A 27,937-nucleotide genomic window follows, 5' to 3' on the forward strand; every position below is an offset into this window, starting at 1 on the left:
TTCTTTCAAATAGTAAAACTACCGCGAAAAATACAAAAATCATTAAAACCTAAAATTAGTTTACCCTATATTTTAAACGACATAAAAAAAATTATCAATTTTTTAAATAATATATTAATATATAAATGAAAATCAATAAAAATGTTAGATAAGGATTTTAAATTTAGCGCTCGAAATTAACCAATCATTGAATGTCAAATTAGTAGAATCTATTTAAATATAAATAAGGACGTATATAATAAATATGCAAGTTATAATTACTTGTTAAAATTTGTTGTATATTTTTAGATTAAACAAGAAGGAAATTCTTGCAATGGCTGATTGCTCTCATATATATATATATATATATATATATATATATATATATATATATATATATATCTACTTCATCAAAATATTATATTGATCAGCTTTTTATTATTATACAAATATATACAACAATAATATTATCATTATTTTGAATCAGTTCTTACACTTTTTGTTTTGACAGTGTTATTATAATCTATATACGAACCGAATACATATGAGACGAATATATATATATATATATATATATTTATGTTTATATATATATATAACATAAAAAATGATGAGAGATAATTATTTACAAATAACAATGTAATAACAGGAATGATAATAAATAATAATTGAGTGCTGTGTTATTTCGTTAACTATAATTAACAATGATTTAAATAGTGTTGGTAGGTATGTGTACATTTAATTTCGTGTACGTACCTACATATAACTTTCTTTAATACGATTCCTGTATAAACAAACGTATTAGCTAAATATGGGTGTCCATTTATACAAAATGTATCTATATACAATTCGTTTTCATAGTTTAAAATACAAAATATAAAACGAAAAAGAAAATAATTAAATTTGTTACATTTGTATAATTAATGTATAGTAACGCGCTATTTTAATTTCATTACTTCTGAATTTCTTATTTTTAATTGGACGCAAGTAGTAAGATATATATATATTATATATATATATATTTTTTTTTTATTTATATATATATATATAGATATATATATAACGAGAATGAATCATCGGTTAGAAGTTTTGAAATACGCTATCCTGTTAAATTAGCAGAAAATAGTCTGCCTTTAGGTACATTAGCAACTTTGTGCATTTTGCATTCATACATGCAAATTGCTGTAAATATAAAAACTTTTCAATTACATTGAAAAAGCGCGCGAGAGTAAATGTCCAAATAAAAATAATATATAATGTGTTTTCAATTTATTATATTTTTGTTCAATATTTATGAAAATAGATCGCTTTTCTTTAACTTCGAGCAAAAATTTAATTGTATATAATAATAAATTCTTTTAATAACATAATATATGTGATATATATACTGTTAATTAGGACTATACTACATAATATAAAATTATCTACTAGTGTGCTATGTTAAAATTATACTATCTATAGATTTGACATATAGGCAATGTATCTATTTTTTATTAAAAAATAATCGTAAAATGTGTTATTTTAATCGCAAACTTTTAATAAAATTAAAAATATTTATATTTATACATTAATTACAATTGTTTTAGAGGATATGTCTTTAAAATTGAACTTACATATTGGATATACTAAAACATAGATTATTTTAACAAAGCACACTTTATATTCAAATCAATACTGATTTTCAACACCATCAAGTTGCATGAATGTAAGTGCTGTAAAGCACCATTTGTTTGTAATCTGAATTTTACATCAATATATTTATTAACTCAAATTACTAGTAACCTAAATTATTTACGCTCGACTATCATCTGTTTAACAAATAGATTCTCTTACATCTTGTCCAATTTATCGTCATTTTATTATATTATATTGTCGATATTGAAATAGAAATTTTAAATAATACTATATAGAAAATAATGCATTTGTGTGAATTTCCATTTAAATTTGCAATATATTGAAAGTGATTTTAATAGAATTCACTTTTTAATATTGCTTATAATAATGGAAAATGTGCGAGCACAAAGAGTTATAAATATTTTCAATATTTATCAGTGCACCTTCTTATGAGAAAAATGTTCTATGTGAAAATGCCTTTTAATAAATTCTACTTAATTCTCTCGTTTTCAAAAAAATATATTACATTAATGAATTGCACATGAAATACACCATTTGCTAAAAATTCTGTTATATTAGTGCAGAATATGTAAATATATAGTAGATACTTTATTTTTATTGATTGTATTTTTCTCGGATTATTCAAAGTTATTATAAACATATTGAAAAGTTTTTCTAATTTTTAGGATTTAAGAATACTGTATTGCTCTAGAATTATACAAATTAAAAGTAAAGTTATACTTTTGAGAAGTAAACTGACAATTCTGAAAATCTTTATCCTCTCAAAAATAAACAAATGATGAAAAAATATTGTCCATTTAATTGCATCAGTGTTCAGATTTATGTGAATAAATCTAAATCATGAAATGTATATTTCTAAAGGGAAAATTAAAATTAATAAAAATAAAACGAAGAATCCGAACGATAATAAGTCATGGAAAGAAACAATATAATATATGAATTTACCCAAGTAGAAAAATAATGATTGTGAAAAACTTGAAAAAAATAAAAATAGAAGATCGTGCATAGTATGATCATCAAAGAACCTCTTCCTAGTTACCTATTAGACAAATGTTTTAGAGGACCAAGGCTCAGTATCGATGTAGCACCAAGTGCGCCTAAATTACATGTATTAGGATTTCTTGCACCATCTATAGTTATTATTGGTAAACCAAAATAGCCACCAGTTTGAGCACTTAATTGCGATAATGGTATATAACTTTGAATACCTAAATTCGATAAACGATTCAAAACGTGTGGAGATTTTAAATCTACGACTGGTATAGCCAATTCTATACCTCCATTTTGTGGCATAGTATCAACTTCTTTATGATAAGTTTGTTTGTGCGTAACTAATGCTTGAGCTGTTGGATATTGAGCAGAACACAAATTACACCTTAAAAAAATACAAATATTTTTATATATCTCATATATATATATATATATATATATAATTATTATAAAAAATAATACAACTTACTTATGAAGAAGTTTATTTGTTGCTCTGTGTGTTGCCATATGCTGTGTTAGCATGTCTTGATTTTGGAAACTTTTGTCACACATTTGACAAGTAAGTAATGTTCTGAAATAAACATATAAATGTGAACAAATTAATGTGTGTGTGTGTGTGTGTGTGTGTGTGTGTGTGTATATATATATATATATCCCTACCTTGGAGGCCTTCCTCGTCGTACAACTGGCACTTGAGGTGGATTATCTTGAGTTAAATCAACAGTAGGAGGTCTAGGTGGCCGTTCTACATCACTTATTGGTGATTTGTTTTGTTTATTTTGAGGAACAGCAAACTGTCCTTGTTCTTGCTGCTTTCTTTGCGAGGTTGCTGGTATAATAGAAATAGCTGAATTTAAATTAAGAGATGGGACATTTAAAGACTGCTGAGTAGAAGTAGGCCTTTGTTGTTGTACTGGTGATTGCTGTTTATTTTGTTCATTTGTTTTACTTTTATTTGCGGCTGGTGTAACTGTAATACCTCTAGCTGCTAATACATTTGCTACGGCCTTTGCATCAGACTTCTTACCAGGATTTGATGTATTTTGAAGTTGAGCTGGGGCAGAACCTTTTGATTAGCAAGATATTTCTATATTTTTGAAATATACCTCTTCTATATTTAATATTAACATTAGGTAAATAGAAATATAGCAAAACGTACAATATTTTAATATCAATATACAAAAAAAATTTTTTAGATTAATGAAATATAACAATAACTGAACAAAAAAATGAAAAGTCAAAAATAAAGTAAAAAGTTATTATTCAGAAGAGGCACTTCAATCAAATGAATCAACATAAAATATTGGAAAAAAGATTCATATAACATTGATTAAATGATAAAAGTATGAAAAAATAATTGCTCAAGTATCATAAAATATAACTACTTAATAAGAATACTATTAACACCCTTCAATAATAATAATATTATATGAGAAAAATATATAACATAATTTAAATAACGTTAATAATATTCTTCGTAATATTTACATTATTATAACAATTAGTTACAACTTACCAGGTTGTCTAACACTAAGGGTTATTGAATCTGTAAGATGTATTGTTGAGTCATTTCTATTTGCTTGCTGAGTTGTAGCTCCTTGAACATTTTGTATTACAGGTAATCCATCATTTCTTTTCTGTTGTGCAATAACATGACAATCTGCATCTTCATTTCTATCTGGCATTAAAACATCCATCCTTCTTTGTTTTAAAACAGAATTATTTTGTTGTTGCTGTACTTGCATTGCTTGTTGCATTGGTCTTTTTAAACGTTGACGAGGAACTGTACCACTTTGAGGTATACGTGGTGTCCTAATAAAATTCATACATAAATATTAATTACTATAATTTGATACATATATAGATATATATATAGTCAGGGGTTATTTACAGTGATAGGTTCTCGATTATCACGTTTTAGCGAAAGTTTGCGATTTCGATAGACAAATTTTACGTTACTTTAATTATTGGAGATCAAGGTAATTTGAAGTTCATATTATTATACATGTCTAAACATATTTATCTATCAACTACGATGCAATAAAATATATATATATATATATATATATATATATATATATATATATATATAGTAGTATACAAGTAAACATCCATGACGAATGATCGCCTTGAAAACTCCGAAAAAATGACTTTGAAAAAAAAATTCTTGCCAGATATTGGTTTCTTAATATTATTCACGTTATATAAAAAATATTTTTTGTATCATCACAAATCAAAGATATTGAAATATTTAAGCCTCATTTAAATGAACCATCTTGTGTTTATGTTTATTATATATATACTCTAATTCCTTAAGGAAGAAATTGTCATGCCCTTCCTAAGGAATTAACCTGTAAAATGACTAAATTTATAAAGATCTGTATATATACATGTATAAATTATACGCATCTATTTGTTTAATCAAATAAACACTTTAAAGATTATTTACATAATAAGCATATGTATTACCTAGTATTTTGTGCAACCGACGGATATCGTCCGCGTGACATTTGTTGAGACAGTTGAGGATGCATTTGTGGAGGAGCAGTCATCTGTGGATATGGACCAGGTCCATATTGTGGATATAGATGAGATATATGAGAAGGGTAATGCATACCCTGTGGACCAGGAACTCTATATAATGGTGGTCGTCCTGGTGGTTGTACAAAGTAATTTGGTCCAGGTATCATGGTATTAGCTCCTGGTGGAAGACTTGGAGGTAACTGTGTTTGTGGAAGAGGCATACGTTGCACTTGTTGAGCTAGTTGCTGTACAGGTGCTGGCAATTGTTCAAAATTAACTGGTGGTATTATTTGTTGACCTGTATTGGTTGTAGTATTATATGTTGGAGAATTTGTTTGATGAGGAGATGTCAATGGAGAACTTCTACTAAGTTGCGATGGAGATTCCATAGACGGAGCATGCGGCGAATGTGTATTCAATTGTGGAGATGCTTGACGTAAATGTGGTGAATTTTGATTTAAATGCGGAGAATTCGTATTTAAATGTGGCGACAATTGACTAACATTTGGAGAAAGTGAGGTTCCATGTACTTGAGACTTATGCATTGAAACTTCTACTGGCGAATGGAAAATAAGGTTGGCACAATCTGGAATATTGCACTGATAATGACCAACTTTACTTCTATGCTCATCAAGATGTGTTATATCCTTAAACTTTTCATTGCAAACACGACACGTGTTAACAGTTTCTGCTAATTTTTCTAGAGAAACATATTCAGTTTCAACAGGTGGTAAGTTACTTGATATTGATTCACTTTGATTGCGTCTTTGGTGTTCAATTAAAAAGTTTTGCAAAAGTGAACTAGAATTTTCAATATTGTTTTCATTTGGATTTTCTTCATGTTCCTCATTCTCTTTCAGATTAACTTTATCTTTATGAGTTAAATCAGTAGACAATTGATTCCAATTAAATCCAGTTGCTGTCTCTGTAGACTGTTTTGGATCATCTTCAGATACAGAATGATTAGAAAATGTGGAAGACTTAGAAATAATGCTTATGGCTGGATTTTCTTCAAGATCATGTATCATATCTACTTCATTTGCCGTATCATTATCTTCGTCAACAGAAGAATTAATTAACTGATTCATAGATCTAGAACTGAAAATATATTTTTATATGTTTAAGAAATATATTAACTAATTAATAAGTGTACATAATCATAAATTACCTTGACTGTTCTCCCAACTTCTTCAAATTTTCTATAGTTTCTCTGCATGTTGCTTCTAAAGCATCCGATTCTTCATGATCCTCTGTTTCCGAAAACCTTTTATCTGAATTATCATAATGATCCGTTCCGTGTAAATCATCAACGTTTTGATCTTCCTTTTCAGATGGATTTGCCATATCACTCCCTACTCCAGAATCACCTTCATTGATGTCTAAGGATGGTCTTTCGTTTTCTTCCAAAGGATTATCATGGTCAGATTCAAATTTGACGTTCTCATAATCATCCTATAAAAAATCGAAATATAATTTAGACAGTCTAACGACTTAAATAATTGTAATCTATGAAAACATACCTGTTGATCTACCATCACGTTTTCGAATGTTTGTTCGATTGAATTATCTGTTTCTTCTGTATCTGTCTGTTCATTTTTACCTTCCGCACCTGCCACGTCTTCTTTAGAGTAATTACTTATTTCCAGACTATGATTAGTACTAACTACAATAAAATCTTCAGACACCGATGATTTCTTAAGTGTTAATTTAAGGGGGTCAGTATATGTTGTTTTCTTAAGTTTTAATTTAAGAGATTGACTCTTTTCTGTACTTAAACAATACGTATCGCTGTGCTTTCTCTTCACTGGTTTTAAATCAGAAACTCTCTTAAGTACTACACGAGCTCTTCCTAAATGAGTGAAAATATGCGTTCGTAATTGTTTTTTCGTTGTAAATTGTTCTTCACAAATTTCGCAATGAAATGGTTGACTGGATAAATTATACGATGGACTTTGTTTATCTATTTGTTCACCTGTAACAATAGATACAATTTATTTCCCAATTAAAATAAATATCATATATGATATTAAAAGAAAAAATTATTAAAAAAAGAAAAAACCGACATTTTATATTTATTAAGATATTTATAAATCAAATAAAAATAAGAGAAATATTTCTTCGTTGATACTACAACAAAATACCTAACACAATTTGCCGCGCTTTCGCGTCTTATCAAATTGATTACACCAATGTCACCAACGTTTTACATCCATGCAGATGATTCGTTGATCGTATTGAGCATACGATTCTCGTTTATCGATACCCACTAGCCGTTCAAAATTGCAACGCTGTCCTATTACATAAATTGACGCTATGTAAACAATAGACGCAATTTATATTTACAAAAACGCGCGATAATACCAATACGAAAAATGGCTTCTTATAGTATATATGAACCGTTTAAGACCAAAGTTGATTTTCGTTTTGCCATGAAATGAAAATGGAACAAATCGATATCATTTATAGAACGAATCCTATTGGTTCGTTTATCCGAAATACGAATTTCCCGCCACAATTACTTTCGAATTAACGCGATCTTAAACATAGGGCTTGTCGATCTGTCGAGTGAACGATTGTCGTATATGTAAAATATTTGTTTATTTGTTTTTCATAAAAAAATAACACGATCAAACGATAAAAAGAAATCATCGAGATACAACGTGAACTAACATAAAATAAGGAAAGGTAAGAACAAATATTTCTAATTTATTTCCAATATAAATCATGAACTGAATATATAATGACATATTTTACTATAATAGCGTGTATATACATATATGTTTTATGTAAAGCAAACTTCCTGATTAATTAAGCAGTAGAAAGCAAATAGTGAAGCATATTCATAATAGCTAAAGCTACGACTATCAATTAAAAATAAATTCATTATTAAATTAAATGTTTAATTAAATTTATACAATATGTAAATCATTTCAAAATAGGACCTGACAAATCATTTCCTGAAGAAATTATTCGATCTCATGTATATAAATTTGTTAGAAATGAGTGAATTAAAAAAAAATGTCGAGTGATGATATAGCCAAAAGATCAGAAAAATCTAATTAAAAAGGAAAAAAGAAGAGAGTTAAATAAATAGAAATTAAACGAGTTTTCAATAAAGAGAATATATTAATAGATCTATATACTTTTGATTAGATATTATACATCTTTTCACAGAAAGGAAAAAATACTTCAATATAAAGGTACATGTACTCGACATCTTTTCAGAATGCTTGTAGATGGTATGTATTCGTGTAATTTGTTTACATAAACGTATAATGTTTTTTTATTATTCTTAGCGAATGATCACATACCAAATGTCTGTAGCAGATCCACGTCACTATCCTGATAAATTGTACCCTTCGTGGACAATCCAAATTCTTTAATATCGTTATCTAATGGATCATTCATTTCCAATCTGCAAATAGTAGTACAAATTTTGTATTAAATATTATCAATTTATTAGTTGCATTTATAACAAGAGTTGATAAATTTGGAAACGTATCATATGTAATAATAGATTAATTACATAAATATGATAACACTCTTTTGCTTCTTTTCCTTTTTATTACACTAAAAGATATATGTATAAATAGAGTACTTACAGGCATTGTTGCCAACAATGAAAATTTTCATAAAGTTATCAACATAAGTTCATGTTGTTGAAACTCGTCTGCGAAGACTATTGTACATCGTACAATAACAAAACGAAACATTCGAAGAACCGGCTTGTATTCAACGAATGTTTCGAACCTCAAGTATAAGAATAATTATAACCTTTGTCGTTGATAATCACATAAGATAATTCATGACACAATAATGACAGTTACTCGATATTTAAAAGGCCATACAAAAAATTAGATCTTTCATCGATGTAATGAATTTGTAACAAATATTCATGGAAAAATGGGACCAATTAAATACGCGCGCTGGACAAATTTCCAACGTGCGTCAAAATGACTACGCGCCAAATTTATTCGATCTTTTCTCGTTTTCTTTTCTTTTCGTTCTTCACCGCACGATGGTCTCTGGTCTTTTTTCTATTTCTTTTTTTTTTCACGTCGATCAACAAAAGAAAAAGATCCGAAAACAACGATATAAACAAACGATGCGATGAAGATTTGTTATCATTTGGAGGATAGTAAGGCCCTCTTAAGTTCTTGCATATGATCAAACATGGCTGACAGTGTTAAAACATGATCACAGCGTTTTCCTCTAAATGATACATTGACGCGGCGACCGTTCAACGATGGTGGAATCGACGCATCGACTGCCACCGGACGCCTGTCGCGTATCCTATCTCAACTTTATTATTAGTACGTGTTATATTGAGCCGCCAATATGGCGGCGCCACCACGATGAAACCGCGCGACAGGATAATCAACTCAGTGTGAATTCGTGCCGAACTGTTGAAGCGCGTTCTCAACGTCGAGTTCAGAGTGTTCAGATGCGTTGTATTTTGTAAGGACGCGCGCGCGCGCGCGAGCAAGCGAGCATGGAGCAGCGTGCGCCGTTCGCGGCAAACGGCGGGCTTCTCTCCCCACTCCGGAACGCTTGCGGTTTCCCTCCTTTACTCGTCTCTTCGCCCCTCGCTTACTCTTTATAGGAATAACGCTCGTTCCGTCTGCCTCCCCACTTCCCCATCTCGCTTAACTTTTCCCCCACCAGCTCTGGTACTGCGTTCCTTTATCAGCATTTCGAGGGTTCATTCTCGACGGCGTACTTGTATAGTTACGCGCGCGCATGCGTACATTCTCATGTAAACCCTTTGCATGAAACTCCAAACAAGTATAAAGGGAGAGCAGTGGGATGAATACGACTGTAAAGACTCGCTTCGTTGGAGGAAAGAAGAAAGCGAGAGAGAGAGAGGGAGAGAGAGAGAAAGAGAGAGGAAGGGAGAAAGACAGAGAGAGAGAGAGAGTGAGAGTAATAGCGACAGCGAATGAGAGAGAGAGAGAGAGAGAGAGAGAGAGATGGAAAACAGCTCGAATTGAAATTAAGTCAACCTAATGTGCATCCAGAAGCTGGGTGGGGAACCATGATGCAACATTAACGCAGGCGTACCTCCGACGTTGCTGGATAATCTCTTTCTTTCTTTCTCTCTTTCTCTCTCTCTCTCTCACTTTTTCATTCCCTTTTTCTTTTCTTCTCTCGCTTGTTCTTACCCTCTTTTCTTTCGAACATCTCTTACCATCTTGTATTTGTACGAATTCCCCTCCCTCCTTGCCACCCTCCCCCATACCTCGATAATCTCTCTTTCCATTCACAATTGTCCAGCTAAATCCTCAACCAAGCAAGCTCGCTACTACCAATTGCTATTTGCTACCACCTGTCTGCGTCATTCATTCGTAAAGCAAAACAATTGCGAGTTCTGACAGCATTTACGCAACTATGATTTGTGATATGCAATTTTCTTGCTTTCGTTATTACAACGTAACAACAACGAACCTTAAAATTATAAATTTAAATTGGTTGATCGATTATAACTGTAATGTTGATCGTTCTATACATTTACATATGTATATGTATATATATATATATATTCATTGCATACACGAATTTTTAACGATATAGATATGAGCAGCTTTGAGTGCTATTTCTATCGATATTTGGAATAACAAATATATATGATAAAAAAGAACTATATATATATATATATATATATATATATATATATATGTATACACAAATATGCATGCGCGCACACACATTCAGGCATATTAGGGGGTGTGTCCTTTCAACATTAACATAATCAAGAAAACCTTTAGGGAATGTTAGGCGCGTATTTGCGCCTCAAAGAACCAGTTTTATCTTGAAAGCACGCAAGCAAGGCGTGGTCGTTAATGGTTGGAGGTCGTCGAGGACGAATATAGTAGGGGAACTCAACGGAACATGTCGAAAACAGCCGAATGTGCCGTTTCTCTATTGATCGTAAAGCGTGATAGTGTGTGGTGTTCAGGGACATTTGTGCAAACACGTGCGCGCGTGCACATTCACACAAATATGCACAGACGTATATACAAACATATACGACATATACGTACGTAAGCACACGCACATTCGAAAAGCACTTTGTGTTTGAATTATAAAAGATCGTAATCTTTTCGAATTAGCTTTGAAAGTTATAAATAAATTAATATTGTTACAACAATGTCGTGAGACATCATATAATAAAAAAAATTGTCAAGGTTACATTTTTCAAACTTAACGATGCTATATTGTTTCACAATCTCTATCATTTATAACGATTACTATGCACAAGCTGACGTAAAACGTAACAGTTAAACTCGTAAAATGAATAATAAATAATAATACGTTCTCTACAAGTGGATCAATACTTCTGAAAAGAGCTTCGCGCGTTGCATTTCGTGTTTCTCCGCTTCTCTAATAAATAAAGCTCGGATATGCAATTAGATGATTAAATATACATATATGCACGTGCAGACACAATACACATACACACACACGTATATATATATACATATATATATATATATATATATATCTATATACTGGTTGGCATTTTCATTGCAGGTATACTTGACTATCGATCCTATCCCTACCCGTCGTTTTTCGTCCTTTGATTGTAGCAGCATCTGCAGTAGCAGCAGCAGCAGCAACATCAGCATTAGTATCAGCATCAGCATCAGTATCAGCATCAGTAGCAGGTTTTGTACTAGTATGCGCAAAGAGATGATCTCTATGACGAGAGACAGGTAGTGGAAAGGGAGAATAGAATTACCACGATATAGTAGTATGATATATAACCAGAATAAGGGGAGAAGGGGGAAGAGAAGAGACGCCGTGATAAGTACATTGACCCACAATGCTCGACTGCTCCTCCCACAAACTTCTCGTTCTGTCGACGAGTTGCGCAGAACTTTTCCAGCTTTAATTCCCTTCCGTTGAGTTTTGCTCAAGTTACTTTCTCTCTTTCTTTCTCTCTCTCTCTTTCTCTCTTACTGAATATTTACTTAGGAGTGAAACCTTTCTGTAGAAAATTTCGCTTCTACAGCAGATTCAATGCAATTATCCTCTATTACGCTATTATTCGTATCGCAAAGAATTTACAGTTACTATGATATTTTGCTATTTATATAAAAGTGCTGTCTCTCTCTCTCTCTCTCTCTCTCTCTCTCTCTCTCTCTCTCTCTCTCTCTCTCTCTCTCTCTCTCTCTCTCTCTCGCGTAGACACACGCGTAGACACACGCGTAGACGCGCGCGTATGGTAAAGTTGCGTATTAACATTGGTATAGTAATTAATATCGAACGATTTCGAACCCGTAGTTAGGGCAATAAATTTAATATTTTTGTTTTCCAAATATCCTAACTTTAAAATAGTGATTCTCTCTCTTTCTCTCTCTCTCTCTCTCTCTGTCTCTGTCTCTGTCTCTATCCCTCTCTCTCTCTCTCTCTCTCTCTCTTTCAGTATTAACAGCAACGCTTCTGAAAATAAAAAAAAATGTACACGAAGTAGACTGTAGTATAGTATTGCTACTTGCTTAAATCGCTACCATACATTCCATTTATTTTCGGCGATGTAGAGTGCCACGCCCTACTCCCTTCCAACTATTTCCCTTTTGATTCTACCTACTGACTCTCTCTCTTTCTCTTTTTCTCTCTCTCTTCCAATTCTCTCCCAATTCCTCCTCCCTATTCCCCACTCTGTCACTTTCTCTCTCTCTCTCTCTCTCTCTCTCTCTCTCTCTCTCTCTCTCTCTCTCTCTCTCTCTCTCTCTCTCGTATCTACCACCTAGATTCATAAAAATCTATCTACGGCGGAATTCATATGTACAGCTTTGCAACTCCCAACCATTCCACTACTACCAATCGCCATCTCCCTTCTTCACAGCTTCCCATCTTCCGATTCTAAAGTTGAATAAGTATTGATGCTTTATTTTACATAGATCGAATCTATACATTTTGCGTATAATGTGCGCGCGCATATCCTATATATATATATATATATATATATATATATATATATATATAATATATATATTCACAAAGTTGCATCATTGCTAAAGATTTATTCAGATTTTATCTTAAAATAATTCATGAATATTCTCTTTCGATTTCTTTTTTTTTTCTTTTTCTTTTTTTACTGTCTAAATGAAAAAGAATACATTTTCGTTAACAATAAAAGTAACAAAAATAAAACTCTTTTCATTGTTTGTGTGTGCGTGTGTGTGTTATTTTCTGTTCTAACCTTACATTCTTCTTTGAAGCAAAAAATGTTACATCATTTAATAAGGAAACGAAAGTTTCTTTAATAAAACTATAAAAAAGAGATATGTATTTCAACATACATATGTATTTACATCTGCATCATCATTATTTCCGTCGTACTGCGCAGGTAATCTGTGATTTGACCTCGTTTGTTGACCTCACTGGTTGCTAGGCTCCATTCCTTCTGGCCGGATTAAGCCTTAGCGACGTTGCCAAATTGCTTAACACACAGAGCAACATGATTCGTGTTGAGAATTCCTGTTGCGAGAGACACAGAAATAGTCGCTTTAATTGGTGAACGGCTTTATAGTTGTCGCGTCATTACTTATTTTACTTGTCTATCCTTCTCATACATTCAACTTCAAGATTAAATGCTTTAGATTTAAACTATCGATCAGATAGTTAATTAATATTTATGAGCACAAATATATATGTATATATATATATATATATACGTATTTATACACGAATATATATATGCATGTATGTGTGTATGTGAATATATATATATATATATACATATTTATTTTTCTTTATGATTATTATATTGTATTGTTATTTCTGATACATAAAACAGATCTTTGCGTCTGATCTCTCGTCTATTTTTTTACTTGACTCGATAACCTTTAAGAAATGATGTAATTTTGACGTCACGTATAAATGTTGATTTAATAAAATTCAAAAATTCAAAAATCGAATAAAACATTGTAAACATTGTGGAAAAAATAAACAAGATAATATCATTATGTTAAATATAATAGTATATACATTCGCACATAGGTACAATGTTGCTATATAACCAATTTTGTATTTACTTCGTAGGTTTCTTTCTACTTATGTTTATTTATATCTCTTTGCAATGCAAAAATATTCTTCTTTGGCATAATATATTAATCATGATGTAGTAACGCTTGCATATTTACAAGATCGCGTTATCATGATTTCAATGTCGCATTTAATATAGAATAGAAAGTAATCATTATAATTAATAGGACTCTTTTATTATTTAGTTTAATAATGAATGAATAACTGATGTGATATTCGATTGTAAAACAGCGTTGCCAATCTATACAAAGAAAACTGTTGTTAACCGTGCATTTTCTTTTTTTCTTTTTTATTAGGTTAAACTAATGACATGCTGACTCAAGTTGGTCAAAGTCCAACGGAAATTCAATAAATGCAATAATACAGTTATTTTAACTTACATATAAATGCGTTTTATTGATATTAGCAATGATTTTATATTTCTCGGTTAGTTTATTAGTTTCAAATATTTCTAGAGAACTGTGTAAAAAGTACTGTTATTATGACAATTTATAATATTGTGCTAAATAATAATAATAATAATAATAATAATAATAATAATAATAATAATAATAATAATAATAATAATAATAATAATAATAATAATAGTAATAATAAATATTAAATTCTTAATAATTACAAGATTTAATATAAATATAAACTTATTTGTTTCAGTTCATATCAAGCCATAGTTCATAAAATGTTTTGATAAGAAAATTTGTACATTACTTTATGTGTCAAGGCTTGATTATTTTATGCCTATTATACTTTAGAAGACTATAAAATAATTAAAACTGTAATTAACTTGCTAATTTTATCTTATATAAGAAGTAAATGCATTTGACGAAAATATGTTTGGATCTTTGCGTAATAAATTCCAGACAGTACAAGAAGGTTTATCCGCTAGGTAATAACGATTTACATATTATCATTGACATATCTGCAATTGTAGAAATAATTCTATAAAATATTTGTTTTGTTGCAGTATACGAGGTTTAACAGTAGTAGAAAATCCTAAACAGAAAAAAACTGTTAGATCAAGAAATGTTAATTATGATGCAGGTGCAGATGTTTTACATCATTTTCAGTTACAATGGAACGAATTACATGAATTGGCGGAAATAAATGCAGCTAAAGCTCAAGAAGTTGATACTCTTGTAACTAACATTTATGGTAAATTGGAATACGAATGGAATAATATAACATGTTTAAACAACACTTTAGCTATAATTCCACAAATAAATAATGGAATACAAAATCTCATGGATCAAATAGGTATCTTTCATAATTGTTTAATATTGTCATAAATAAAGATTGTATTTCTTCTACAAAGAAACATTTCAATAATGAAATATAGCATAAACAAAAAATCAATATTATCATAGGAACACTGGAAGAAATGTTTGAAGAAGTCGAAGGAGCTTTGTATAAATTAGAAGATCTTAATGAAATGATAGATTTACAGAGCAGACAACTGGATCACAGATTTCAGTTGGCTTTATATAAAGAGAAAAGATTATCAGAAATCAATTCTGTAAAAGGTATACTGAGTACTAAACTATTAACAAAAAACTTAACAAATTAAGCTCTTAACATTTTAACAAAATTAATTAATATTATTTAATATATATATATATTTTTTTTAGCAAAATTAGCAAATGAACATATTGACAGAGTATCAAAGCATGAACAGAAGCAACAAGTAATGTTAAAGGAACGACAAGAAACTTTTGATGAAGTTTTTAAAGGAGAATTAGAAGCTTATAAAGCAACAGGATATATACCTAGTATGTGTTATCTTTTATATTTACATATTTATTAAATTAATGAAAATAAAATATGTGTGATAGACGTAGAACACTTCATGATGTAGTGAAAATATTTATATATACATACATATATATATATATATATATACGCATTTTTATTCCAGAAATACCAACAACTAAAGAAGGTCCATCTTTGGATGAAATAGTATTGGATGTAGATTCTCAAATGTTTGATGAATTCTTAGAGAATTGAAAATTTATTAAGATCCTATCATTTTAGATACTTTTCCTTTTCCATTCTATTCTCTTTTTCCACTTAATTAAATGCATTATATTATTTATTTGTCCTATTAATTATTATATTATTTATTTTTTTTTTTTTTTTTTTAGAAAAGAGTAATATTTGTTTTTATTATTATTATTATTATTATTATTATTATTATATCTACATATATATCTGCAGTAATATGTATATGTGGCAATTAAATTGACTGTGACATTGCATTATATTAAAAATAAAAATTAAAAAAAGAAAACAAATAATAAAACGATATTAAATTAGTTCACAGTCAATATTATATACAAATAGATAATATACGAATATATAAATATGTGCAGAAATATATATAAAATATATATAAAGATGTGATATAATAAACAACTTAAAATTTATTTTACTATACTATGTAATAAAGCATGTATAATATTAAAACAATAATATTTTATAAATATATATTATATCGAAAAAACGTATTTACGAGAAAAATAATAATACCAAATATAGCAGTTCTTAATAATTTGTCAAAAGAGATATATTAAATTTAACTTGTGAATAATCTTATAATTTGAGGAAATACAACAAGCGTTACCTGTATATACTTCTACGAACTTCTATCTTTGATCCGTCGATAATATTTGTATTTTCGGTAAGAGTCGTATTACGTATTATGATACAAACGTTCTACAGCAATATTTATTGTAGTTGCGTACAAGCAACTCCAGATGGCGCTACTGTCGCACATATATATATCTGGTAATCTCAGGATATACCATGATACTCTGTGAACATCTCATCCTGGTTGGACGTATCGAGAAGTTTAAACGAAGTCAAGTTTAGATATTTTTATAAAATATAAATAAATTAAGATAAACACAGGTATGTAAAATTGAAATATATTTATATATAACTTAAGTTTCTTTTTCTTTAAATCGAAATTTTATTATATACAAACAAACAATGATAAATCAGTATTTATTCGTTTACAATTTTAATTATGTAGTTCGTAAAAAGATTCAAAATTTTATTTGTTTTCTTGATATTAGTGAATATCTCGTTATAAATAATAAATATATGTATATACGTTTTGATAAATTAAATAATAAATACTTCATTGAAAAAAAGAAAGTTTGTTTAATTGAGATTACTTGAGGTTATGTTAATTCATGAAAATACATCAATATATATATATATATACCAAATTATACGCTTTATGGTTAACATTTCTAATTTTAGATTCTAAATCAATATAAAATATGTTGAACCGCACGAAAAGAAAGGAGTATTATTATGATAAATTACACAGAGGTTTTGTTAATATATGTATGGCGGCAACAGTATTAACTGGAACACTTGTGTTATATTCAACGTATCTTTATTTCACACGTACTGTACCAGAAAATAAATTGAAGTTACAAGAAAAAGAAAAAGAGCTTTTGAGGGAAGGAATGGACTTAGAAGATACTGTATCTACGTAATATTAAAATATGATTAAAATGTAGACAATCAAGGAAAGTGTTACTTTTATAGTTTAGGCACCGTCCACTTAAAATCCTCTTTTTTCTGCAGAAATAAAAAGTAGGATATAAAGTATATTTGTTATCGTTGAAACATTTGTAAAACTAAAGAATTTTTAGATAGCTTGTAGATTAGTGCCATATATTTTCCAAGTATTTAAACAAAGGCATAAATCTGATATTATTTGTACCAATTTCATGCAATAATAATAAATTTTTAAAAGTATACTTCATAATGTAATCTAATGATAATAAAATGATTGAAACTTTAACTCTAAGATTGAAATGTATAAATCCTAAAATATTTATTTATATGTATATATAAAAAATTGAATAAAAAGATATATACATATATTTTCATAAGAATATTATTTTTATCTACACTGCATATAGTGTTGATTAGAATTTTTTTCTATATTGTAATATAAAAACTATAAAAATATAAATAAATTCTATATTTAAAAGAATCAGAAAAAATATTACATTGTAGGAAGTATAAATGACCGTAATAATTAATATGTTGTTATAAAATTTGTATATTAAATAAACATTTTATATCTAATATATACATTTGAAGCTACCTGTAGTGATACATTTACAAAATATATGTTCAGAAGTACCAGAAATGTGTGTTCAAATATTTTCATTTACTACAGTAAAGGACTGTATTAATTACAATTTGAAGTGATGTAGAAGATGATACTTTTCATTAGGACGCAACCCAAAATAATATTTTTCGAATACAGAGTACAGCACGTATCTCTAAACATCTTATGTACAATGCTTGTATTCTGCATAATAGACACATTTTGTACTCAGATTCTTGACTATGTTAATTGTACGCCTTTTATAAAATTGTACTTTGAAAAAACATTCATACAATATACATGTCCATACCAAATTAAAAAAAATTTCCATTCATTTATATTTATATATACATACATACATACATATATATATATATATATATATATATATATATATATAAAATGCTATTTACATATGATTAAAGAGTTAATCATTATAAGTCGAAATGCATCGCATTAAAATTTTTTATAAAGTCAGGAATTTGTACAATTACTGTAATTGCACAGAATTGTAAGAAATTTATGACTTACAACGATTTTCTCTTATTATTATTTTTTTTTATTAATTTTTTTTTTTTATATAGAAATATCATTCTTAAAGCATTGTTCTATGCTTAATTCTTATATATTATATTAGGCAAACATTGTAGCTTCTTTCTTAAGAATATAATTATGTGTCTATAATATAGTTTAACAAATATTTACAATAGTTATATTAATAATATTACAAGAAATGAAATAATGGCTTACTTATACTCTGACTTCTGCAGAATTCTTTCTTAATATTCTTAAGTCTATAAAAATGATATAATCATTTTTGTTGGTTACTTTTTGCTTTTTTCTTTTTCTTTTTAATAAATTTCCTTCCAATTCTGCAAACTGCGATCTGGTTCGTAGAAATGAAATTATCATTTGAATTATATAATTCTTTTCTCTCCTATTACAACCTAAATTAAGTATTTACAAAATGAGTCTTGTTATATTGCAGATAATCAAATATTTTGTATTGAATCGAATACTTGCACAAACCCTCTGCAGCCCATAAATTATTTTAATTCAAGTTTATATAAAACCAAATGCAAAAGGAAATAATTTATGAGCTATTAGACGTAGGATTAGAATTGGACATTGATTCTATGCGCATCGAATCGATCCTGGCCACTATTTTTAATGCAGGTCCTAATTTAATACTCATGGCTGACATCAAATGATCTTCCTTTAATAACATAAGAGCTTGTCCATCGATTTCTTGAATAGCAAAGTCTTCTGCATAATCAGCACAACCTGGTAAACCACGTATGAATTCGCATACTTCTCCTACCTACAAAAATGGAAGAGATGATATTCATCGTACATTTCAATTAACTTATTAAATTCATATCATATCAAATAAATATAGATCTACATATTAGGAGGTAATTTTTTTTTTTTAAGTATTCGCTTAGAACACGTTAGGAAATAAAATATGAATAATAACTGCTGCAAAATATTGTGTTTAATTAACCGTTTAGAAAAATTTGTGAAGAAAGAAAAAATTTAATCTAATTCGAAAAACGACAACGAATTCACGAACAATTAATAAAAATACAAGTTCTATACATACCGTCCATTTCACAGGATTTACTTTCGGAATGGACTCATCTACTGAGGAAGTAGTTGTTGTTGACAATGATTTATCTTCCCCATTTTTCTTATTATTTTCTACATCAATAGTTTTACTTTCCATTTCCATTTCCGTCCATTGTTTTTCCATTACATCTCGTTCACGTGATTCACGTTTTTTACTATAAATTTTGTATAAAAATAATTTAATCAATAATTTAATCAATTACAAATTTTACATAGACACATAATCGCATTAGAAAAAAAATTTGCTAACCTTTTCGCACAAATGGTCGAACAAAAACGTTTGTCCTTTTTAAATTTAATACTTTGCTCGTCGATCATGTTACCACAACTTTCACATTTTCCAATTTGAGCATTGTTTCCATCTTCATCCACGTTGTAATTTGGAGCATGTTTCTTTCCTAGTTTTTAAACATTAATATGTACAATTATATTACGAATTTAGAAAAAATACATATATATATATATATATATATGTATAATTAAATTTGTCATACTTGGTGGTTCTTCGTGATTATCCTTTTCAGAGGAATTGTTACGATTTAAAATATTTGTTGCATCTTGGCCCATTGTATTATTTAAGGATGTTCGATTAACTGCAAATGGTTCGGATGCTACAAACAAAAATATATAATTTGTTAAATATATGTGTATATATATATATATATATAATATAATATATTTTATACAAATATTGAAAGGCGTATATACCTTCTTGTATAACAAATCCTTCAATCACGTGCGTAAGAACTTGAGGTTTAACCATTGCCTTAGGAGGTGCATGTTTATTACTTGCTGTGAGAGGAATAGATACAGAAACGTTCGTTGACTCTTCATTAGCTGCACCATTGGTAATAGAATTGACCGTATTAGCGAGTCCAGCTAAAGGATTATTACATGTTTTTTCATCTGTTTTCGAAATATTATTTTCATCTTCTTTTACTTGAGCCTTCGAATGATCGGTATCTATATATTTAGAAAGAAAAAGAAAAAATATTGACAAATGTTTTGTATTTATATAATACATATATAATTCTAATTATTAATCACATACCTGATAGATCTGTCTGAGATATCGATATCTCTTCCGAAGTAATTGTTACAGTCTCTTCTTTTTTTGCAGATTTAACATTATCATCGTTAACAACAGAGAGATTTGTCGATGGCAGTATTATTGAACAGTCAGCTTGATGATTACGATCAGGTGATGTTATCATTATTGTAGCGTTATTTGGATCATGAGGTTGTTGTTCAGTCGGTCGATTTACTATTGGTACAGATTGAACTTGCGATGCTCCACTTACTATTTGATTGCTTATTATTGTCGGATTAATAGTCTGAAAAAAAGGAATAAATATTTTCTAGAGACGTTGCATGAATTATTTACTATAGTATAACTTTTTTTAACTACTCAAATACTTTATATGAAATTTTATCTCTAATATAATAACAATTATATATTCGTAGCAGTAGGGTATACATTACATGATAATAGTTTTGTACCGGTAATGGAAGCTGTTGTACAGCAGACATTGGAGGTTGCTGTACTTGATTTATTTGTGACGTAGCAGCAACCCCAACACTTCCTACTGATACTACAGGCATAATAGGTCTTGCTTCACTACCTAAGACTACTCCGGGTTGCTGCTGTTGTTGTAAAGTCATACCTGCTGTATAATAATTACAATGAATGTACGTGTTTGATGAATCGTTAGAAAGAACGATTTAAATCTCTTACCCATATTTATCATCAAAAGATATTTCTTACCCATCATAGGTTTAGGTTGAATTTGTTGGGATGATTGCACTTGTTGTTGTTGATATTGTTGTTGTAATTGTTGTTGTTGTTGTTGTTGTTGTTGTTGTTGCTGAGGATGTTGCTTTTGTTGAATAAAAACTTGTTGATGCTGTTGTTGCATCGCCTGTTGTGTTTGTTGCTGTTGCTGCTGTTGTTGTTGTTGTTGTTGTTGTTGTTGTTGCTGTTGTTGTTGTTGTTGCTGTTGTTGTTGTTGTTGTTGAGGCGATTGCATTGGTTTACCACGCCCTTTACTTCCGCTTCCGCTCACTTTACCACTCTAGAGAGAAAAGAAAGTGAAAAATATATTATATCGGCATTTTGAGTTGAAAGCTTATATAATGCTGAAGCACAGCTTACAATACATTATGACACATTTACACCACTTAAAAAAATTCTTTCCTAAATGATGTAAATGTTAATCATAGTAACCTGTGCGTGTACCGTGACTTGTACTTCATGAACAGTTTGTGTAGAAACAGAACTTGCAGCTCGTATATTGACAGTTTGCAGCGAGGATGGTAAAATGCTAAGTGGTCGCTGTCCGCCTGTGCTCTGCTTGCTTTTCATTGCTTGATATTGTTGTATATCCATTACCTTCGCTTTTCCACTAGCAGCGGCAATTTGCTGTACTCCTTGAATCTGTTGTTGGGTTGCTAACGCTATAACAAATATATTTTTACAATAAGAAAGAGAGAGAAATAAGAAAATATAAATGAAAATTGCGATGTACCGACCATTATGAGCTTGAATGGGTTGTGGACTTTGAATGAACATATCGGGTTGTGTAGGACTTCGAATAAATATTTGATTTGGAGCAGCAGTGAGAACAGCTGGTGGTTGTAATCCAGTCCACACTTGAGGTGCAAACTGCCATAGCGCAAATTGCATTCCTGGTCCTCTTGCGCCGGATGGAGTACCCGCTGTACATGTGGTATACTACGAAAGAATTGATACATTATCAATATGATTTTTCTATAGTAATAGTTATGGGTATATATAAAGATAATAAGTTACCTTTTGTACTTGATCTTGTTTATTTGCCGATTGTTGCTGTTGTTGTTGTTGTAACGACGGTGGAGGCTGTGGTGAACCTAACACGCCAAGTTGCCCAAAGACTAGTGCCTGCCCTGCATCAGGAGTAGCAGAAGTGGGTACAGGTAAGTAGCTTGTTGGAAATCCTTGAACTTTTGTCCCTCCTGCACCAGGATGACCTGTACCTTGGTCAGGTGTTGATGCTGTAGTTAACATATGAGGTGTCAATTGAGCTGCAGACTGAAAAGGCTTACCAGCTGTTGTAACCTGCAAAGTGTTCTATGGATATTCTCCTTATAAATAAGTCAAATATAAAATTATATTAATTAACTATTAAATTTATTTAAAATTGATTTGTACCTGAATCGAAGATGGATTTATTCCAGCAGGATGAAGAGCCAAATTTCCAGGCATTAGTAATGGAGCTTGAGTATTATAAAGTTGTTGCAAATGATATGCTTGACTTTGTATTGGTTGTTGAATAACTTGAACTGCTTGGGGATGTGCAGCCATTGTAGTTATGGTTGTTGCACCTTGCTGACCAGACAATGCCATAGATACACCACCAACACCTTGCTGTTGATGGTGCATTGATACGGCAACTGCTCCCTGTAACTGATACAAATGCATAATTAATATTTTTTTATTTAAAAAAATTACAAAAATCTTATTATGTATCAATATTAACTATACCTGTTGTTGGGGCATATTTGCTGCTACCTGTGGTTGAACTTGTACTTGTGTAGGTACCACATTATGTGGCCCATTACTTTGTTGTTGCTGTGGCTGTTGTTGTTGCTGCTGCTGTTGCTGCTGCTGCTGCTGTTGTTGTTGCTGTACTTGTTGTTGTACTTGTTGCTGCACTTGCTGTTGTACTTGCATTTGTTGCTGAGGTTGAACTTGCTGCTGAATCTGCTGTTGCGCCTGCACTTGGGGTTGAATTTGTTGTTGTTGTGGCTGCACCTGCTGTTGAACTTGTTGTTGTTGCTGCACCTGTTGTTGCTGTTGTTGAACATGCTGTTGTTGCTGCTGAACGTTTTGCTGTTGTTGAAGCTCATGAGTTGCAGTCATCATTTGATATTACTAGAGATGTAACTATTGGCCCGGGGATCGTCAGTGCTGAGGCTGTGACAACTGTTTCATATATATATATATATATATTACAATATAAACATGGAATTGCTTTATTTATCATTTCATTCTACTTTTTTAATCAGTATAATCTTGTTCAAACTTGTTTCTCAAACTCAAACTCCATTCAGAATTTTCATTTCATTTTAATTTTGTTATAAATATACAATTATTAGTTTTTTCCCATTTATATTTTATTCAAAATATTACATGACCTTTGAACATAAATTAAATCTTTTATTTTATATTATGATTTGTCATTGAACATTATTGATAAACTTGATAAACATCTATTGCGCAATACATAAATATATACATACATACATATACATATATATATATACAGACACACACGCATGTATTCATACTTCACAATGACTTAAATATAATATCAAGTTTGAGCATGATCAGTGCATATGAAGCTTAATTAATATATGTATACATTTGAAGAAACAGTGAAAGAATTAAAAAATAAAAACTCTTCAACTTCTTTTAAAACAGGTCAGTGATTTTTCAAGTTTATCATCATTAGCATATTATTACAGAATGATTGCTTTAAACAAAAATAAAGAGTAAATCCATAAATGAATATATAAGATCAATATTTTGTTTTCTGAAACAAATACATATATTGATCCACTTTTGAATATATTTAATTTCTATATATATGATGATAAAATATATTCCATTATAAAAATTTTGAAAAAGCTTAAATTTATTTGTATGTTTGGTTATGATATTATTTTAAAATAATTCATTTTCAAGAAGAAAAAAACAAGTGTTAATAAAAATTAAGTTTTGCAAGGTATATGCAGATTATTATCAATTTTTTAACGATCATTTCTAAATATAATGTAAATCAATATGACTATTTTGTTGCTTCGACTTTAAATACGAACATACTGCATTATCATCTTTAAATCTTCATCTTCAATATTTCATATATATTATAATTTGGGCACAAGAGATAATAGAACTTTTTTCAAACAAAAATCATTAAGATGCATTTATTTCAATATTATATCATTGATAATATAAGAATATAACATTGATAATAGAAAATTATGAAAATCTAATTTATTAAATACATTTTATAAAGAAATAAGAGAAAGAACAGTAATACATAAAAGAAATTTTCTAATTCGTTATCAAAAACATAAGAAAATAAATAATTATTTGAAGAATTTATAAAATTAACCTCTACATCGAATAATGATTGAATGAATCGTTAAAAAAAAATATATATATATATTCCACCAATCACTTCATCACGATTGTATGAATACGAAGCATTATTTAACTAATTAAAATCTACTAATTAGTGATGTGTGTGTGTGTGTGTGCGATACGTATATATATTATATATATATATATATACATATTGCAACATATAAGCCGCTCGTCATTAAATGAAGAACGATCATTGGTCGAATTTAAATTTATATTCTATTTAATCAACACAATAACTTTGCGTGTATTAAATGAAATATATTTGTCATAGAAAACAATACGAAATTTTTGAATTGTATTAATCGAAATATATGCGTTCAATATTAGCAAATTAATACAACGAAACATTTTCACGAAAAATTCGAATTATTACCAAGTTATTTCTTTACTCAAAGTTACTCGTATTATCGCGTGGGATTTGTAAGGCGCTATTCGTAGCGAAACACGATATCACTACACAACCAGTAGGACCAATAGAAGAAGACCGTGAAGAACGTAGAAGATAATTCATTTGTTTCGCACGGTAAAGAAGGTATCTACCTATAATATAGGAAGAAAGCTATATCGATCCAATGAAAATGCACGCGATCCATCTTAGCAACTTTGAAAGATACTCGGGAACAAAATGTCGTCCGTCCGAATGACCACCATAATTAGTCTCACTGGGAAAAAGGGTAGGTTGGTACGAAATGAGGAAGGGGAAAAGAGATAGAGAAAGAGAGAAAAGGGAAGGGGAAAGAGAATGCATACAGAGAAAGAGAGAGAGACAGAGAGAGAGGGAGAGTGAGAAGGAGGGAGGAAGGGAGGGAAGGAGGAAGGAAGGAAAGGAGAAGGAGAAAGACGCAGGACGAGAAGATTGAGCGGGAAACACGATTGAAAGGCGTGGAGAAAGGGGGAGGGAGCGAAGCAGAGAGCGTGGGATTAGACGGAAATGGTGGAGCGAGAGAGAACGGTAAGAGGAAAGAGGGACGAGGAAAAGCAAAAGTTAGGGAAGGGGAGAAGCGAGATGCCGAAGCCTCCAGGGGGCGGCCAAACGCACGCAACATGGATCTCGCCATAATGCCAATAACGGCGCGACGACGATAATAATGATAATAACACACAGCAGCACGCGGTTCTCAGTGAGCCAGCGAGCCAGAGTTATATCTACGATGCTTTGAATCGTAAATCGTTCGGTTTGTACACACGTTAGAATGTTCTTAACGATGATAAATACATTCATTTAAAAAGGAAAGAAAGATACAGCGTCCCTTTGGCGACGGACATATTGGATTATAAAAAAACATAGCGTGTATTCGAAGAACGGGCGGGACGCGGAGAAGAGGTTGAGAGTTCTTAACCGGCGCGACGATCGTTCGCATTGAAGTTGTGTTCGAGTTGGTAAGCGCGACGAAACGAGAGAAAGAAAGAGAAAGAAAAGAAAGAAAAGGTGTTCGAAAATGCAACGATAAAAGACTCGAGAAGCAGACAACAGCCATGGGACTCGTAGGAGAAATACTCGTCGTTCAGGTACTCACATAGCGACTGCGCAGTCACACCTATGCACGTTTCCGAACACACAGCAATGAAGGCACAACCGCCACCACCGTTGTCGTTGTCTTCGTTGTCGTCGTCGTCGTCGTCGTCGTCGTCGTCGTCGTCGTTGTCGTCGTCGTTGCCGTCGCCGTTGCCGTCGCCACTACCACCACCCACCACCACCACCGCCACCACCACCACCACCACCACTTCACCGCCGTCGCGTAGACGACGATTTTCTTACAATTTTGACACGTTAGATCGGCCGAACGATGAGAAACCCACCGACGTATTTCGATCCTTTACGAAAGAACGTATCTTGATGTTTTAAACGGCGTCGCGTAGCGCGTTGACGTCGCGAGGTTTCGTAAGCATCGGTCGTCGCATTCGTTGTCTGCTGTTTCCCTGCTCCCGCACGGCACACGGTGTTCCATTCCCTCTCTCTCTCTTTCTCTCTCACTCTCTATCTCTCTCTCTCTCTCTCTACCTCCCCTCCCTTTCCCTTCCTCTCCCCCGAACTTGCCCACCATCCTCAAGGATCGTCCCCTTCCAACCGATTCTCTTACCCCCACTAACCTGAAAACGTTCCTTTCCCTGACGTCTCCTAACCCCTCGTCGAGGCAAGCTATTCGCTCATTGGTCGGCGGAGGACAAATCCCAAAGGCATCGGTTCGCGTCGAAAAGGCGGGGCTATTGGACACCGTGGTTATGGGCGCATGCTTCGTAACGGTACTCACACTCGCCCGAAGCCACTCGATTTTGAGAGCACTCACACCAACAAACTGGACGTTTTATACGTACACGAGATTATAGTCCACCGAAGATTTTGTAGCATAGCGCGTGATACTGCCAGGGACGTCCCAACCAACTAATATGCCCTGTTCCTTCCCTCTCATGTATTTTCATTTTATTTAATATTAAAGGAATAGAACTATTACATTATTTTCACTATTTTTCAAAACTTGTATGATAAAAAACAGTTGATTGATATTTAATCGCTCGCATATATTAATATAATCATCGTGTCACTCTTCATCGTCTAACATTTTTTCTTAATGTGATGTAATATAGATTAGAAGGTGTCTTACATGGAAGCCATTTTTTTTCTTTCTAACATCAGCTATCTGTTTGTTGGTTTTTTTTTATCTTATTAATAATCTCATTATAGCGTTCTTACGAGACCAAACTTATTTCTTTGTATTTATATTTTACTTGTTTTTTTTTTTTTCGTGTAGTTATACAGTTTTGTTATTTATCGTATGTGTACATAAAAGTATGTACATACGTATTTTTTTTTT

General features: G+C 30.9%; 4 protein-coding genes and 2 long non-coding RNA genes across 22 annotated transcripts in view; 3 read left to right on the top strand and 3 right to left on the bottom strand.

Annotated features, from left to right (window-relative positions):
* Positions 1-652: 652 nt before the first annotated feature.
* Positions 653-12,247, bottom strand: LOC122627260. 5 transcript variants are annotated; one of them, XM_043808285.1, is made up of 9 exons: positions 11,688-12,247; positions 8,439-8,542; positions 6,648-7,099; positions 6,296-6,579; positions 5,074-6,225; positions 4,121-4,416; positions 3,265-3,670; positions 3,074-3,175; positions 653-2,989 (listed from the first exon to the last, which is right to left on the bottom strand). In XM_043808285.1, exons 2-9 carry the CDS (start codon positions 8,533-8,535, stop codon positions 2,650-2,652), a joined length of 3,129 nt encoding a protein of 1,042 aa, XP_043664220.1. In that variant the 5' UTR covers positions 8,536-8,542; positions 11,688-12,247; the 3' UTR covers positions 653-2,649. The 5 variants fall into 5 exon arrangements, with proteins under 5 accessions (XP_043664220.1, XP_043664222.1, XP_043664223.1 ...); XM_043808287.1 differs by lacking the exon at positions 11,688-12,247 and adding an exon at positions 8,730-9,984 and having other exon boundaries at positions 5,074-6,219; XM_043808288.1 differs by lacking the exon at positions 11,688-12,247 and adding an exon at positions 8,730-9,983 and having other exon boundaries at positions 3,265-3,658.
* Positions 7,688-16,265, top strand: LOC122627264 (dysbindin protein homolog). 2 transcript variants are annotated; one of them, XM_043808303.1, is made up of 8 exons: positions 10,919-11,164; positions 11,659-11,792; positions 14,475-14,604; positions 14,833-15,064; positions 15,143-15,432; positions 15,543-15,698; positions 15,804-15,944; positions 16,091-16,265. In XM_043808303.1, the coding sequence occupies exons 4-8, from the start codon at positions 15,009-15,011 to the stop codon at positions 16,177-16,179; spliced, it is 732 nt and encodes a 243-aa protein (XP_043664238.1). In that variant the 5' UTR covers positions 10,919-11,164; positions 11,659-11,792; positions 14,475-14,604; positions 14,833-15,008; the 3' UTR covers positions 16,180-16,265. The 2 variants fall into 2 exon arrangements, with proteins under 2 accessions (XP_043664239.1, XP_043664238.1); XM_043808304.1 differs by lacking the exons at positions 10,919-11,164; positions 11,659-11,792; positions 14,475-14,604 and adding an exon at positions 7,688-7,812.
* Positions 13,419-17,000, bottom strand: LOC122627266. The gene is made up of 2 exons (XR_006326819.1): positions 16,796-17,000; positions 13,419-13,611 (listed from the first exon to the last, which is right to left on the bottom strand). It is a non-coding gene; the product is annotated as an uncharacterized LOC122627266 (long non-coding RNA).
* On the top strand, positions 16,986-17,992 carry LOC122627265. Its single transcript, XR_006326818.1, has 2 exons — positions 16,986-17,082; positions 17,440-17,992. It is a non-coding gene; the product is annotated as an uncharacterized LOC122627265 (long non-coding RNA).
* Positions 17,993-18,240: 248 nt separating this feature from the next.
* On the bottom strand, positions 18,241-26,783 carry LOC122627261 (polyhomeotic-proximal chromatin protein-like). Of its 11 annotated transcripts, none has more exons than XM_043808300.1 (14): positions 26,642-26,783; positions 23,457-23,897; positions 23,124-23,378; positions 22,746-23,030; positions 22,466-22,667; positions 22,161-22,390; positions 21,702-22,008; positions 21,437-21,603; positions 20,988-21,270; positions 20,645-20,899; positions 20,431-20,547; positions 20,187-20,334; positions 19,911-20,091; positions 18,241-19,628 (listed from the first exon to the last, which is right to left on the bottom strand). In XM_043808300.1, the coding sequence occupies exons 2-14, from the start codon at positions 23,835-23,837 to the stop codon at positions 19,401-19,403; spliced, it is 3,039 nt and encodes a 1,012-aa protein (XP_043664235.1). In that variant the 5' UTR covers positions 23,838-23,897; positions 26,642-26,783; the 3' UTR covers positions 18,241-19,400. The 11 variants fall into 11 exon arrangements, with proteins under 11 accessions (XP_043664235.1, XP_043664227.1, XP_043664233.1 ...); XM_043808292.1 differs by having other exon boundaries at positions 21,419-21,603; positions 21,672-22,008; XM_043808298.1 differs by having other exon boundaries at positions 21,419-21,603; positions 21,672-22,008; positions 22,218-22,390; positions 22,746-23,042.
* LOC122627263 (D-2-hydroxyglutarate dehydrogenase, mitochondrial) overlaps positions 24,239-27,937 on the top strand; it is an 11,677-nt gene continuing 7,978 nt past the window's right edge. Inside the window, exon 1 of one of the 2 annotated variants that reach the window (XM_043808302.1) lies at positions 24,239-24,395. Coding sequence is in view for 1 of the 2 variants with exons in the window: in XM_043808301.1 (XP_043664236.1) it covers positions 26,601-26,633 (33 nt within the window). In the remaining variant the exon portion in view is untranslated. Of the gene's footprint in view, positions 24,396-25,942; positions 26,634-27,937 lie in introns of those variants that run through there. The other variant, XM_043808301.1, reaches the window with a different exon arrangement.

This window comes from Vespula pensylvanica, chromosome 2 (assembly GCF_014466175.1).
Source record: "Vespula pensylvanica isolate Volc-1 chromosome 2, ASM1446617v1, whole genome shotgun sequence".
NCBI classification, from domain to species: domain Eukaryota; kingdom Metazoa; phylum Arthropoda; class Insecta; order Hymenoptera; family Vespidae; genus Vespula; species Vespula pensylvanica.

What these genes read in the sequence shown, in the direction of transcription:
- LOC122627264 (XM_043808304.1), top strand. Translation starts at nt 15,009, where the DNA reads ATGTTTGGATCTTTGCGTAATAAATTCCAGACAGTACAAGAAGGTTTA. An exon ending in AAATCTCATGGATCAAATAG is followed by an intron (nt 15,433 to 15,542) that starts GTATCTTTCATA and finishes ATATTATCATAG; the next exon opens with GAACACTGGAAGAAATGTTT. An exon ending in AGCAACAGGATATATACCTA is followed by an intron (nt 15,945 to 16,090) that starts GTATGTGTTATC and finishes TTTTTATTCCAG; the next exon opens with AAATACCAACAACTAAAGAA.
- LOC122627261 (XM_043808289.1), bottom strand. Translation starts at nt 23,837, where the DNA reads ATGATGACTGCAACTCATGAGCTTCAACAACAGCAAAACGTTCAGCAG. An exon ending in ACCCATTCAAGCTCATAATG is followed by an intron (nt 22,391 to 22,465) that starts GTCGGTACATCG and finishes TATTTGTTATAG; the next exon opens with CGTTAGCAACCCAACAACAG. An exon ending in TCGACCATTTGTGCGAAAAG is followed by an intron (nt 20,092 to 20,186) that starts GTTAGCAAATTT and finishes CAAAATTTATAG; the next exon opens with TAAAAAACGTGAATCACGTG.
- LOC122627260 (XM_043808285.1), bottom strand. Translation starts at nt 8,535, where the DNA reads ATGAATGATCCATTAGATAACGATATTAAAGAATTTGGATTGTCCACG. An exon ending in AAGTTGGGAGAACAGTCAAG is followed by an intron (nt 6,226 to 6,295) that starts GTAATTTATGAT and finishes ATATATTTTCAG; the next exon opens with TTCTAGATCTATGAATCAGT. An exon ending in TCGGTTGCACAAAATACTAG is followed by an intron (nt 4,417 to 5,073) that starts GTAATACATATG and finishes GAATTTTATTAG; the next exon opens with GACACCACGTATACCTCAAA.